This window comes from Triturus cristatus, chromosome 6, assembly GCF_964204655.1.
Source record: "Triturus cristatus chromosome 6, aTriCri1.1, whole genome shotgun sequence".
NCBI lineage: Eukaryota > Metazoa > Chordata > Amphibia > Caudata > Salamandridae > Triturus > Triturus cristatus.
In genome coordinates, this window is record NC_140589.1 from 985774706 (window position 1) to 985790337 (window position 15632).

At 39.9% G+C, this 15632-nt stretch overlaps 1 protein-coding gene across 1 annotated transcript in view; it reads left to right on the top strand.

Moving 5' to 3' along the window:
- POLR3F (RNA polymerase III subunit F) overlaps positions 1-15632 on the top strand; it is a 159985-nt gene that overhangs the window by 6285 nt on the left and 138068 nt on the right. The window contains exons 2-3 of the mRNA XM_085611768.1: positions 1799-1916; positions 14296-14363. Of these exons, the coding sequence (XP_085467894.1) occupies positions 1799-1916; positions 14296-14363 (186 nt within the window). The remainder of the gene's footprint in view (positions 1-1798; positions 1917-14295; positions 14364-15632) is intronic.

A 15632-nucleotide genomic window follows, 5' to 3' on the forward strand; every position in this document is an offset into this window, starting at 1 on the left:
TGCGCCAAGGACTAATTATTGGCAATGTGTGTCCTTTGAAAGCAAGAAAATATTTCTTAGCCAGTGATTTTTTTTGTATTGATCAGGACAACTCCTCAACAATAAGGTTTTAGAAAAAATACCTCAAAATAAGCATTCCCAAAGCCTAAAGGATGGCAGTCTAAAACCAGATCTACTGGCTTTGCTAGTGCTTATAGGATATTGGTAAGCAGCTTGCTTTGGCTGATGTATCTGTGATTAGGTGATGTTCACTTTGTTTGTGGGTGATGGTAAACTTCCTTGGCAAGCAGCATTGTCTGTACCAGGGGTGAGGGCACAAGACAGACCATATAAAATATTTTACTTAGTCACAAGATCCTTGTTTTGGGTAACATTATGAGTAAGATGTTGAGGATTCTATTATATTCACTGGTTCTGGGCATTTAAGAGTCGGGATCTGGAGAACTTAAAGATGTTAGTGACCCCCCCTCATGATAGTAAATCTTCCTTCCTAGTTAGCTGCTCCTAGTTAGCTGCAATAGGCACTTTAGACAACGAGAACCTCCTTTACATGGTGCTGAAATGTTATAGTGCTGTTGACTTGCATCAAGGCACTTGTCTTTCTGTCTGTGCATTAAAAAGCTGTGGAATGTGTCCATACATGTTTCCTGAGGCAAGCATGCATTCCTAAATCAGGCTGCATAACCCAGTCTGTAGTAATTATATAGCTGTTCAATCCCTGGCGGCAAGGCACTCAGGATAAAATGCTGCATGGCTAAATACTTATAAGGTCCCAAAGGCGAGACCTATTGGCTATGCCAATGCTTGTTAAGGCAGATGGGGACGTCGGTGGACCTTTTCAGTTATGTCTCCCAGTGGGCTCACCATCGTGACCACAAACAACATATTTCCCTGTTTCAGAACAATGATTTAAGCCCAGTGTTGCACATTTGTTGCTTAGACACAAAAAGTCAAGACTTCGCTCTTAAAAAGCGAAGGACATTTTCACATCTCAGTTTCAGTATTGATCAATCACTGGTGCTGTCTAAAAAGAAACAAGCTAAATAGTCGTACGTTGCTGCTACAGAGCTCTGAGTAATGCTTTCAATTTCTTAAATTTGTACAGTTCACAGTTCATCTTGTACTAAATGACACCCGCTGCTTCTTTGGTGACCAATCTAGTTATATGTATGAGTCTGCAAATTTGGACTTTGTAAAAGTTCTTTATTATTTTGAACTTTGCCAAATTCACACAGTTGCTTGGGTATTTTTTTTTAAAAGAGGTGATATTCATGCAAAGGAAGGTTTTAAGAGGTAGAAACACCAACATCTATTTTTACAAGGAGTTTCTCCTGCTATGTCTTAAAAGCGTTTTGCAGGAGATTGTGTGTCTTTTTCACTGGTGCCCCTTTGTCCATATTGGTGTCTCTCTGCCCAAGCTCCGTATTGTGGTATAGTCTCTGTTCCATGTCCTGCGAGTGGCACTTACTGGGCTGGAGTATGATTTAAAAAAATGGTGATAACATTTTATTAATTCAAACTTTAAGATGATATACTAAATAAGAAATTTTTTAGCAAAAAAAGCTTACTTTCGGGTTGTCACCTTGTCAAAACGTCCACGATGGGATTATAATTTCACACACACCAGAACTAGTTTGCCATTTGTACATTGGTTGATAGAATCTACACTTTGTTTTACAGTCAGCATATCTAGCTTTCTGTTTCTTATTCTGCTACCACAAATAGTAAATCAAATGTTGTAGGTATCAAGGTGTCCTTTTTTCAAAGTACAATGCTGAGACCTTTTTTTTCGTTTCAGGGTCATAGAATTATGCCAGCAGTTTCCCCACGGTATCACAGACCAGGTTATTCAGAATGAATTGCCTCATATCGAACCCCAGCAGAGAGCTATGGCCATCAATAGACTACTCTCAATGGTAAATTGTTCATCACTTTCACATTATACACTCTTTTATTGTATTTATCCACAGTCTTTTGTTTGTAATGAATGACGTGCTCCAGTACTGCAGCAAACCCTCCAGCAAGAAGCCATGATACCATTCATTTTTGGAACACTTAGTGTACCCTAATAAAATTGTCTTTTGTTATGATAAAAGGTGTTAATGCTGATTTGGAAAGTGACATATTTTAGATATTTGTCTGCAGATTAATAACTTTGCAGAGTATTGGCCACATTTCGCATCTGCCTATTTGCACAGCAATCAATGTTTTATAACTCAGAGCTGTCCTTTGGCAACTGAAAAAAGATCGGACTGCCCCCTCCCTTATTCAACATTTTCTTTTTGTCTAGTCTTTATGGATAAATACACTTCTACCACAAGCCTGATAACAAGTAACCTTATTGACTAAATCTGTCTGGGAGGGTGTGATTGTTTTTCTACCTGGATTGTTCTATCAAGGTGAAGAGGTTGTACAAGCATAATTAAGTTGTGAGAGGTGACTGTGAATTCAGAAAGGACAATGGTTCAGTTACAGTCTTCCTCAAGGTATCGGCAGCCTGAAGCCCTGTAAATGTGATTGGATTCAATCATCAGCCTAACTGAGTTGGACTGTACAAGGATAACTCCCACCATATTCCATGCAGAATCAACCGCCTGTGTAGTGTCCTACTTCCTTATGCTTACGTGTGTGGTTCTAACTTCAGGATGTGCCCAATGTTTTGTCTGTGGACTTTTCGAGTGTTTACTGTTCTCTATTCATTTATTTTACAAAGTAGAAGTTTTGCTAAATAGTTCTTACACTGTATTGTACAATTAGGTTAAAATACAAATTCAACAAGGTATATTCTTCGTACAGTGCATGCTGGTTGAGCCATGCAAAGGTGGCTTGATTTCAGTGCTTATGGAATGCAGTGGATTGGGGATGCCGGAGACTAAAGACCACCAAGCCTGTTTATGTGGCTGACAGGCTGCTATAGTGGGTGGCATTTGGGGAAGAAGAAAGTATTGGAAGCGATTCTTGTCCTCCGTACTATTTTACCTGAATGCCCATAGTTGAAAGGCACATTTGCTGATTTTGGCTTGGACACTGAATTTTTAGTGTCCTCCGTGGATCAGAGAGCACTTAATTCATTTGGAAAATATCCAAGTTTTACTAGTAATCGCACGAAGATGGATGCTCTAGGCCAAATAAGCTGATGCCGTGCTTCTTGTAAATTTTCTGCATATCAACCACCCCTGCATTTTCTTTCTCTGTAAAAGGATGAGCCCAGTAAAGAACAAACATTAACAAAGCCATTAGATCTGGCTTGCATTTTCAATTATGAGTTGACCTATTGCCTTTGCCACAGCTGAGAGGTGCCCTGAATTTGTATTGCAGCGGACGCCAGGTGGCAGGAGCAGGGAAGCTGCAGGGTACTGAAACTTATCAGCAACCCAGCAGTCGGAGGTGATTGCTAGGGGGCTACTGGAAGTCATAGAGGAACGTCCCTCTTATGTCCTAGCAATTTTTAGGTCTCGCCTGACCCAGCGCATGCGCGGGTCTGGCGAGACTTATTGAGAGGGCTCCAAAAAGTGTTACCAGACCAGCCTAGAGCTACAGTGCATGTACGCGGGCGCGCACGCTGCTTTTACCGCAATTACTTTCACTTTCGTGGCCGCATGGCCGCTTTGATGTTTGATCGCAATCCCTTTCACGGCCGCTTGTCATAGCCAATAGGTCTCGTTTTTGGGACCTTATAAGTGTTTAGTTATGCAACTGTTGCATGGCTAAACACTTATAAGGTCCCAAAGGCGAGACCTATTGGCTATGCCAATGCTTGTTGTATTTTATCATAAAGGCAGCCAGTGTATCTTGCGGTGAAAACAAATAAAAAAAAAATGATTTCTTCATGCATAGAAAGCTTGTTTAAGATAAAGCATTACGTTTGACAAAGTAATTTTTTTAGTGTCGTTTTCAGACGTAAATAAGACTCGTACGCATTCCAATGAATGCACTTACCAGGAGGTGGAAGGACAATCCCCTGGCAGCCAATAGCATGACGTTGAGACAAGAATACTTCTCCTATGTGTGATTAACAATGTCCCGAGCCAGTGGCTGAATGAAGCTCGCTCAGGCAAAACATTGGTTTGAAACGGGCTGACCCAAATCCCAGTGTTTGCATATTGAACACAAGAGGTTCAGTTCATCTCCGACTTAAAAAAGAAACGTACTACTGCATATTAAGCAACATGCTCCATTAGCCATGCAACGGCTGTGTACAAACTGTATACACTGTTGTAGTGTCCTGTTCTATTAATTGTTTATACATGTTCTCTATGGTTAGGTCTATCTGTCATATCCAATGTTTCTATGGTTGGCTTTAATCAGAAATGGAATGTATATGGTCATAAGGGAGGTTGTGACAGTTGACTAGGAGCTGATGCTGTACTGGTGAACTTGTATGGATGGGATCTTTTCTTGAAGATTAAACTTCTTCTTCAAATCAACTCATGACTGGACTTCGACTTCTTTTGAAATATTACACTGGCGTAGTCGGCAGCCTTCAAGAAGATCTCAACAACAAGGATTTGTAAACTGAACTTGGTGAGATAAAAAAAAAAATATTTTCTCCTGTCATAATATTACCTTGAGGGTTGGGAGCATTTCGCCATATTCCCACGGTGATTTAATGGGTTAACTCGATGTGGGCTCACTCTCTTAGTAGTGGAGAAATAATATACTCATAAGCATTTTATGCCTTAAAATTTCGACCCTTTCGTTGGATTAACTGGATTAATTGGATCTGAATTATTCGACTTGGGAACGCTTCCTCTCTTATGAACTAGAGACTATCTTGGATGTCATGTGCTTGAAGTTATATTGTTAATTTGCTCGGACAGAGGTTCGTGAATGTGGTACGATAATTTGCTCATGTCAGTCAAGATCTACTTGTGACTATTTGAATTCCTCATCGATGGCTCGCACACCAGACATGCAAAGCGAGTCTCGATTCCAGCTGTGTGTGGTACAGTAATTTCCTCATGTCAGTCAAGATTTACTTTTGACAGTGATATACACGCTGGTGAATGGGTATTTAAAGCATTCTGATTTCCAGGGAAGCAATTGCAAACTGTTTCAACAGCGATATACACACTGATGTATATGTATGTTACGGTTTGAACTCCATTTTAGTTTTTTTGTTTTTTTAAAAAAATTATTTGTGAATTTAATTTTATGACAAATGTTAAATGTGTTTACCAAAAGGCTTCAACTGATATTGTGAATTTAACAAGACTATCATTTAGGTTAAAAACGCACGGAGTTATTGTTTTTAAACCTTCTAAGATTTCTTGTTATTTATCATTTAAAAAAAGAAAGGGGTTCACTTTATGTTTGGTGCAATGCAAAATGTTACGGCAGCACCTTTCTTTCTTTCTCAACCTGGCGAACCTCCTATCAAATGGAAGAGTGTGTTTGAAAGGTATGCTAGGGTGTGTGGTGCTTCGTTGAGTGCTGAAAGAAAAACATCTCTTTTTGCTTCATTGCCTGGGTTCAGAAGGACAAGATGTATTCGATCATCTCCCTGAATTGGCAACTTCTGAGTCAGATGGTTTAAATGATTATGAAATATGCATATCTAAGTTGGATAAACATTATCTTCCAAAAGTAAGCACGATATTGGAGAGGTATAATTTTGGTAGGAGACTTCAAAATGAGGGTGAGACTATTGAAAATTATTTAACAAGTTTAAGGAAACTTGCTTCATCTTGTAAATTTGAAAACTTGACGGATGAACATGTGCGTGATCAATTCATGTTTGGGTGTAATATGGATAAAGTAAGAGAGGAATTGTGGTTACGAGATGATCCTACTCTTGATGAGGTCATTGTTGTAGCTAAAAAGATAGAACATTCTTTAAAGTGTGTTGCCATCATAAAAAGGATAACGTTAAGGAAGTCAAGGTACAAGTAGTTAAAGAACAAAGTGATGATGTCAAGTTTAAAACAAAAGACAGAAGTCAAGTAGTTAGAAGCAAGATAACTAATACTTCATCTGATAAGTCAAAGTCCTTTAAATGTTACAGATGTGACAAGTTAGGGCATCTTGCTAATGATAAAAGGTGTCCTGCTCTTAGTCATATGTGCTTAAGGTGTAAAAAGAAGGGTCATTTTGAATTTGTGTGTAAGAGTAAGCTTGATTTAAAAGTTAAAACGGTAGACGTTTATGAAGAAGAACATTCGGAAGATATGCACAAAGATTTTGAATGTGGTCAAATAATTTTAGAGATAGAAAGTCATAATAACAAAAAATTGTGTCCTACAGATGAAATTTTGGTTGATGGGGAGTTAACTCGTGTCTTGTTTGATTCAGGAGCGAAAAGTACTATAATCTCAAATGATTTTTACAACAAGAAATTGAAGCAAAAGGTTGTTTTGTCCAAGGCTGACATAATTCCATTGGCTTATGGGGGAGAACCCATTAAATTGCATGGGTACTTTCTGGGATTGATTGAGTATAAGGGAAGATTGGTATCTGGGAAAATTTATGTTTCAAAAAAGGGTGATAGTATAATTAGTTGGATTCATCAGGGAGATTTGGGGGTTTATCTTGATCCAAATTCTAATCCACCTATTTTGTTAAGAGATGTATGTACAGTAAAATCTGTAGAAGATGAGAAATTGGTCAACAAATTGAAGTGTGATTTTCCAAAAGTGTTCAGAAAAGATTTGGGTTGCATGAAAGGTTATCAGCATAAGATAATGTTAAAGGAAAATTGTGTACCGGTTGCCTGTAAGGTCAGGAATGTCCCGTTGGCTGTTAGGTGCGACATGGAAAAGGAGATCATCAAGCTTAAGAATGGTGGTATCATTGAAGACGTTGAGGGAACGGAGTGGATGGCTCCGGTCGTCGCTGCGCGCAAACCTAACGGTGATTTGCGTCTTTGCATAGATTTACGCCAATTAAACAAAAGTGTGGTTGTGGATTGATATCCACTTCCAAATATTTCTGAACTCCTTGTTCTTCTGGGTGGTGCTATGGTCTTTAGCACCCTTGATTTAACTTCAGCTTATCATCAAATTGAATTGGAGCAATCTTGCAGGGATCTGACTGCATTCATCACGCCGTTTGGTACATTTAGATTCAAAAGAATGCCATTCGGTTTGGTATCCGCTTCTTCTGTTTTCCAGCAGGCAATGGAAAAGGTTTTGAAAGGTTTACCGGGTGTGTGCATCTATCAGGATGACCTCCTTTTTTTTTGGTGACAATGATAATGAACATGACGACCGCCTCAGATCTGTTCTGTCTAGGTTATCTGATGCTAATCTCACTATTAAAATAGAGAAGTGTAAGTTTCGATCGAATGCTATTGATTATCTTGGGCACAATATTTCTGGTAGTGGGGTCAAACCCAAAGATGATTTATTGTCTTCTATCGTAGTATGCATTCCCCTTCTTCAAAGGAAGAATTAATGAGTTTTTTTGGTTTAATAGAATACTATGGGAAGTTCATCATGAATTTTTCGGAGTTAGCCGTCAATATGAGAAGTTTGTTAAAGAAGGGTGTTAGTTTCCGATGGACGGATCTATGTGAAAGAGAGTTTTCTGATGTTAAGAAGAAATTATGTGATGCACCATTTTTGCAAAGTTTTGATACCAAGCTTAAGTCAATTCTTACAACTGATGCCAGTGAGAAGGGGTTAGGTGCGGTTTTGCAACAGGAGAGTCTTCAAGGAATTAAAACCATCATGTTTCTTTCTAGAGGTCTGAAAGACCCTGAGACAAGGTATTCCGTTGTTGAACGGGAATCCCTTGCAGTTTTTTGGGCGATCAAAAAACTGAAGAAATTTTGTGGGGAGCAGATTTCGAAGTGAGAACTGATCACAAACCTTTAGTAGAAATCTTTGAGAAGAAAGGTTTGGATGCTATTTCTAGTCGCATAACAAAATGGATTATAAGCTTGCAAGAATATTCTTTTTCTATCAAGTATATTCCAGGAGTTAACAATAGAATAGCTGATGTCTTTTCACGTTTGGTGTCAAGTGACACTTGTGATGGGGATAGTAATGATCTAAGTTATGAGTTGGTGTGTGCTTTGGATGCGGATCACATATGTGAAGAGAAGTGGTGCAAATAAATGGATCTGGATGTAACTCTTAAAGAGGTTGCGTCTCTTTTGTTGGGAAATTTGTCAAGTATTAAAAATCTATCAGAAGGTACAAGACCTTTTTGGTATGTGAAAGATGAACTTTCTGTGGATAAGGATATTTTGTTTCGTGGTACTAAGTTAGTCCCTCCAGTAAGTCTTAGAAAGGATTTGGTAGATTTGGCACATGCTACTCATTCTGGTATCTCTAAGACAAAGGAGAGATTGCAATTGTCTTATTGGTGGCCAGGAATGGATAAGTTGGTGGAGCGAGAAATTCGTGAGTGTTTTGCTTGTAATTTGAGTGATAAGTCTAAAACTACTAGAGTACAACCTATGATTTTGAGAAGAAGGCCTAAGCATCCTGGGAAGATATCGCTTTAGATATTTTAGGTCCTGTATATAGTAATGTTTCTCACGTATTTTTATTGGTTGTTATTGACATGTATTCTCGCTGGCCTGAGGTTTTCTTTTTGCCCACTGTGGATTCAGTTAATGTCATTAAATGTCTTAAACAGTTGTTTGCAAAGGAAGGATTTCCTAAGAGTATTTTGACGGACAATGGCGTACAACTAGTTTCTAAAGAGATGGAACAATATTTGTCGTCTTGTGGAATCATTCATAAAACATGTTATCTCTATCATCCCGAGGCAAATGGGATGGTAGAGAGACTCAACAGGGTTTTGAAAGAAACTATTACTTTGGCCAAGTCTCTATCTCTTGGATGGAAGGAGGAGGTACTTAAAAAATTAGAGGATTATAGATTGACTCCTCACTCTACTACTGGGAAATCTCCTTTTCTCCTATTTCGTGGTAGGGTTTCAAATACACACTTGGAACCATTTTGGGTGAATGATTATTGTTTTAATAAAGGTAAAGAGCAAGTCTGTGATGGAAGAACTGGTTGTAAAAAGGGAAGAAGAGAAAGCATTGTTAAGAAAAGATTATTTTGACAAAAAGAATTCAGTTAAGAAGTTGGAAGTGACTGTTGGTGATGTGGTTATGGTAAAACGTCCTGGTCATGTGAGGAGTGGTAATTCAAAATATTTTGATCCCATGGTGGTCATTAAAGTGTTTAAGAATGCGGTTAAAACGGATGACCACCGGGTGTGGAATCTTAAAAGAGTGGTTGTCGTAAGGAGAAAAGGGGTCAGTAAGACTATAAAAGAAAATGCTCAAACAAGTGATTGTTCTACACGTCAGTCTTCAAGATTGGTGAAGAGATCAGGTTATCTTGATGATTATGTGTAGTGTGCAGTTACATATACAAGTGTAATTAATTTGTTGGGGAAGGGAGATGGTGTAGTGTCCTGTTCTATTAATTGTTTATACATGTTCTCTATGGTTAGGTCTATCTGTCATATCCAATGTGGCTTTAATCAGAAATGGAATGTATATAGGTCATAAGGGAGGTTGTGACAGTTGACTAGGAGCTGATGCTGTACTGGTGAACTTGTATGGATGGGATCTTTTCTTGAAGATTAAACTTCTTCTTCAAATCAACTCATGACTGGACTTCGACTTCTTTTGAAATATTACAACTGTTTTCTTTTTAATGTCCCTGTTGTTCATTCTTTCTCTTGACTTCCCCTCTCTCGACTTCCCTTCTCTCGACTTCCCCTCTCTGCTTTCTCTTCTGAAAAGAATACTATGCAGCCTAGTGTTCTAAAAAAACAGTTATGCTTCAATGTTTATTTTTTCTCATTTACATTGCATGTGTATGTTACATAAGTGGCTGTGAGGCTGAGTTCACTCTGAATTAATCACTGGTATAAATCATATGTTGGGTACATACCCAATTATACCTGCTGTGTAGTTTGGTTTAGGAGCCAAAGTGGCAGTTCAGGCCTAGAGCGCCTGCTCTGGTATTGGGGGTTGAAGTGCCCCTTGGCATTCAGTTTATGTGTAGAATTAAAAGCATCACTGAGGACTTATATTTGTGCCGACTGTTGGAAATGGTGCATTTTTTCCTGCGAGCTCAGCCACATAAGTCTTTGAAATGTATAGCCTTTGGGCCCAACCATGAAGGCATGGCCACTGCATCTCACCGGTGCGAAAGATCACAGCAGACTTGTATTGAAATGGGTAGGATGCTTTACAAACTGGTGCATTTGAAAGGTCAGCAGCTCTGGGACTGTGTCAGTCACATGTTTGACATGCGTGATGTTATTGACTGCCCCAGGCACAGCGAACTTGAAAGTGAATTAGTCTGTCTGGAAATCATCCCATTTCCTGTAGGCTAGGCCACCCCTGTAGGGGGCAAGTGTGCATTGTATGCACAAATCTATAGCAAACAGTCAGTGAGTACTTGCTCTTATTGTGAAAAGGCCATGTTGACTTCTGTAGTGTCTTGCTATTTGGGTAAATGAGCACGAGGGCAAACGTTTTTAATTTGGAGAATAGCACAGACGATACTTCCAAATCTATGCTTTGAAATCCGGAGAAGTTGTACTGTGCAATAGAGGACGTCAGAGCAGTTTGAGTTGAGCTGTACTTTTCAGTTTGGCATTCTGTGGTGTTGAGCAAATGTGATATGTTTGGCTAGTATCACTTATTAAGAAGTTCTTTGACCACATGTGACCTATATTACTAGCCATAGCAGCCGTCTTGGAGCCTGGAAAATTCTCTAGCTGTTGCTAGTAGTACAGACTATGGGTGTTCGATATTCTGCTGTATAATGGCACAGGGCAGTGCTAGATTTGATAAACCTACTTTTTATACCCAAACCCTTTTGATCCAGGGTTGTAGTTAAAGGCAAAAGATTCGTTTTTTCTCAGTTCGCCATGAAATTACCAGATGTGAATAGATTTTGTTAGGATGTGTAACGGGCACAGGTTGAAGGTGCTATCTCTTTTCTGGTGTAAATGAGTCCTATAGATCTCAGTTCACAAACCTGAAGCGCTAAATGGTGTAGGTAAAGGGCCAGGTTTTCAGCTTCACTTTCAAAATTATAAACATTATGGAAGCACAGAAAAAAATTACACGTTTACAGAGTTGTACTGCATAGCTGGAAATAAACATTTTGTTATTTTGATAAAGTAAATATTACAAAAACAAAAATGGTGATGGAAAGTTTATACATTGAAAAGAAAAGCATCCTAATAAAAGTAACAACACTGTTTGTGTAAAATAAAATTGCAAGAAGCAGCTTGGCAAAAAGAGAATCCTACCAAATGTAACACAACTTTGCATAAGGTAAAATGGTAAGAAGCATCTTGGCATGGCTGGACGTACAAGAATATTGAGAGGACAACAGGGGCAAAAGGATGATAGTCTTAGCATCAGACACCATAAGCAGCTTGGCATGCATTCTGCTCATGTTTAATATATAAACTCTTGATGGGAAATAGGATGAAGGTTTTCTCCCTGGGGAAAAAAACAAACTGAGAGAAAACAGGTAGCCTGTTCCGGAGGACCTGTATGCTGGAGCTGATGCTTGGAGTGACCAGTCCAGAATTAATTTCCGGCTTTCATTAACAAGCATTGGTAAATGTAATAGGTTTCGCCTATGTTATTAATAAAACGCTGTTTTTTGTTGTACGTTGTAGCTTGGGGAGTAGTTGTGCAATATAAGTTACTGAAACTCCTTTAAAGTGTTTTGACTTGTATATTGAGAAAGGCAATATATTGTGCTGTTACTGGTGGTATTATAAAGCAGAGAGATATGGTAAACGGGGGAGGGACAAAGAAAAAAAAACATACCCGATAAATACAGTTTGAATGCAGATGAGGCCGGGGATCGAGTTTGGGTGAGAAGGAAATGCGTTTTGCTGGCAGCACCTTGCTCTGACTGGAAAGACATCTTGCAGTAGTAAATGCTGAGTCCTGCCACAGGGGTCCCTTGTGTGCCTCTGCACAGAGGACTTAATGTTCATCCTTGTAGTCTTAAGGGAAATGACTTAAAAGACCCAGAGATTAGTTTATTGGATGGGGCCAAATTATGTCAAAAAGATGGGAGCTTTATCTGTGGAAGCATAAATAAATAAAATGAAGGGGGAACCAACGAGGTGTGACCCGGGAGGAGACTGCAAGACACGGGGAGGAGAGAGACAGCCTGCAGATGCACTCGTAAGGCGTGCTTGTTAGGTTATGCAAACAATCAGCACAATTGAAGAGGCGAAGTGCTAGGTGAGCTTCTGAAGGGGATTCTGTGTTCTTGGCTCTGTCCCAGAAAACAGACTACAGATATGATAAGAGGATGTGGTGTAGCAGTCAGAGCGGCCAACTTCGGACCTAGGGACCACAGTTCAAGTCTCTGCGTCGGCTCAACATCCTGTGAGTCCAGGCAAATAATTTATTCTCACTGCAACTACAAAAAATTAAGGTGTAAAGCGCAACGTTCATTTTACTAAACTGCAAGCATGAGAATTTAACTCCTAAATGCATAAGTTACCTCACACGACAAATCACAGAAAATGTAGTGAAATCAAACTACTTGCGCCAGGCTGTAAATTGTGTGTTTTTTATTTTTTATTTTAAACAACAGGAGGTTTTGGAGTTTTGCAGCGGTATCTCTTGGTTTTTAACACTGTAACAGCTCAGGTAGACTAGGTAAATAGTTTGAAAGATGTGTGATTTTGGTTTGAAGCAGTGCTGCATGATAAAGGCGTAAAAGCAGCCTTCATTGGCATTCACAGCAAGATCTTGCTGCTGCTGAAACCAAATTTGCCAAAAGGATTGAGTTCAAGGAGGGGGAGCGGAAGCCATGGAGGGGTCAGGAAGAAATGAGTGCAAGCACTAACGATAATGAAGCCAAGATGACTGGGGAAGCAAGAAAAAAAGCCCTTACTAATGGATGCTGCTTGAACAAAGTGCATTACAAAAGGGAACAAAGCTGTAAACTAATTTCCCCAAATTCACATGATGCCACAACTCCACGTTGTTTTCAAGTTCTAAAAGTCGCCAGCTATAGCCATTATAGAATCCATTGTAGAAGTCTTGACTTGGGGATAGATATTATAAACGCCTTAAGAGTAATTGAAAATAAAATAATGTTTACTTGTTATGCAATTGGTTTGGTAAATGGCATATCCAGTTAAATAAATGGGCATCCTATGATGCAGTAGAACAGAGTTTATTTAGGGCATATGAAATACTTGCTACACCTTTGCTTGATTTGCTTAAAGTGCCCTCCATTTAGACAGCTGAAGAAAGCAAGGCTCGTAGAGAGGGGAGAGGATGTTGAGTTGCGGCCAGAACAGCTGACTTTAGAGCTGGGGAACAAGGTTCAAGTCTCTGCATCGGCTCAACATCCTGTAAGCAAATCGCTTAATCTTCCTGTGCCTACATATATAAAAATATGCGAAGAACTCGCACCAAAGAAATGTTACATTTAAATTCTGTAAGCAGCACAGTCACCAAGAAGTAGGTTGAAAAAAGCAGCGTGCTCACTCGCAATTAAAATAACAAGTTCAAGCGGATGGAAAGGAGTACTTCGGCCTTGGGAAACTGATAAGAAGAAGACACGGAGAACAACAGGAAATGGTATGCTACAACCAATAGAAACAGTAAAAGTGAGAGTCAAGCATACACATCAATGATAAGGGAAGGCAGGATGTAAGCCCCTTTTAAGATTTATATAAAATACAATAGATTTCACAAGCGCCGTGTAAGCAAAACCTAAAAAGTAGGAATGGTGGGGAAAAGGACCGAGTTGCAGGTATTTCTCTCCCCCCATTAAACAAGAGTAACAGCCATAAATACACTGGTAATAACAAACGTTCTACAGAACATAATTTTTTGGAGATGCTTCATAAAGTGAGTACATATCATAAATCATAACGAGATTTAGCACAATCGCATATATAGTATAATATATATGCTGTTAGCATGCAGCATTCACGTAGTGGGTCTCCTTGCCGGCATTCGGGGGGAAAATGTGATTAGACTTTTTATCATCAGATGACATTTATGAACAATATGAACATTTAGTCTTACTATGTACAAATAGCATATGGAATATCTAAAGGTCCTGATGTGTGGAAAAAAAGGTTTCATGGTGTGGGAAACATTTATTAACTTGACAGTCTGGAAATAGTCTTTGTTTAATGATTGCTACCAACTAAGCATTCCTGTTTACTACGCCCCTTTAGTGTACAGCGACATGTTACACACCTTCTTATTCATCTGAGCAATAAAGAAAAATAATTTTAAATGTACATGTTCTGTAAATGAGGTAAAAACAGTTGTTAATTAATTTGAAAATTGCCATTTGTTTTATTTTTTAACAGGGTCAGTTAGACCTTCTCAGAAGTACCACCGGCCTTCTATACAGGCTGAAAGATGCTCAGGCAGCCGGGTAAGCAAACTGCAAATTGTGTTACCTGGACTGAAAGATCTTTGTGTTTTTAAATTCTTTATTTTGTTTTATGGCCTTTTTCTCTTCACCCATTCGCAATTATCATTATTTCAGATCATATATACCTTTTTAATTATCCCTTTTCAACGTTCTGGTTCCTTCTTGTTTTATATTGCCTATCTTACTGCAGAATGTTTGTGCAATGCACGTCTAATTAGTTCTTACCAGGAAAGCTTTCTAAGTGTGTGTCCAAGGTCCAAAATTTAGAAAACAGTTTAGGTGTAAACTCTACTTACAGAATGAACAGAAGTGCTACTCAATCCTCTCTTACACTTGTGGTACATCTGGTGTCTTTGATGCAGAGCTCCTGACTTGAAGGCACTGAGTTTGAGTTTGACGTCAGTATCTCTGGTGAAAAAACGAATCCTGCTCTACTCCTAGCTAACCACATTACACAGAACTGCATAAGCAGACATCTTCTTTGGTGTTTCTTCCCTACATTTATCCATAGTGTGTGAATGTAAATAGTACAGGAACATAGATGAGACAAAGTACACATCTCTGATTTTAGAAAAGTACCCTTTCCTATCAGGATCTTTTGAATCCTTTCTGTCTCTGGCACAAAGCCTCGGAGGGACCAAGCACATTTTTAGGTCGAGCCTAGCGCAGCTATCCTGCTTCACCATCCTGAGTCCCTAGAGTGGGAAACACACCTTCATAATAGCGGAAGCGCCTGGTCTGACTCCCGTCGCCGCCAGCTTTCCGACCACAGAGATATCGGTCACGGAGGTGGCGGGCCTAGACGGGCCATGGAGCCGGGGACTAAATTTTGCTGACCTGCCGCTGTGAGGGGGCGGATGCGTGGCCTACATCCCGGCGGTGCCCCGCTTCAACACTGCGTTGTGGGCGGAGGCCCCCGCCCACCACATCTGGCAATTTCAGCGGGACAGAACCTGCTCAGGAACCGCCGCCCGTAATTAAATGCATAATAACTGCTGCGGCCGCTCTGATGATCGTGCCTCTACCGGCCCTGGAGAACACTGGCAGTGCGGTGGGGCCCGGAGTGCCGAGTGAGGTGGACACCGCAATGGGGCCTGAATGAGAGGGCCCCCCTCCTCTTCACTGTCACTCTAAGTAAGAGGTAAGGTTACAGTAACCCTGCTGGGAGCCCGGCCCGGGGGGGTAGACACTCCTCACATAGCGCACTGAGTCCAGGAGAAAAGCAGCTGGCGGAGGTGGCTCCAGGGTGGGCCGCTACGCCACGACCAT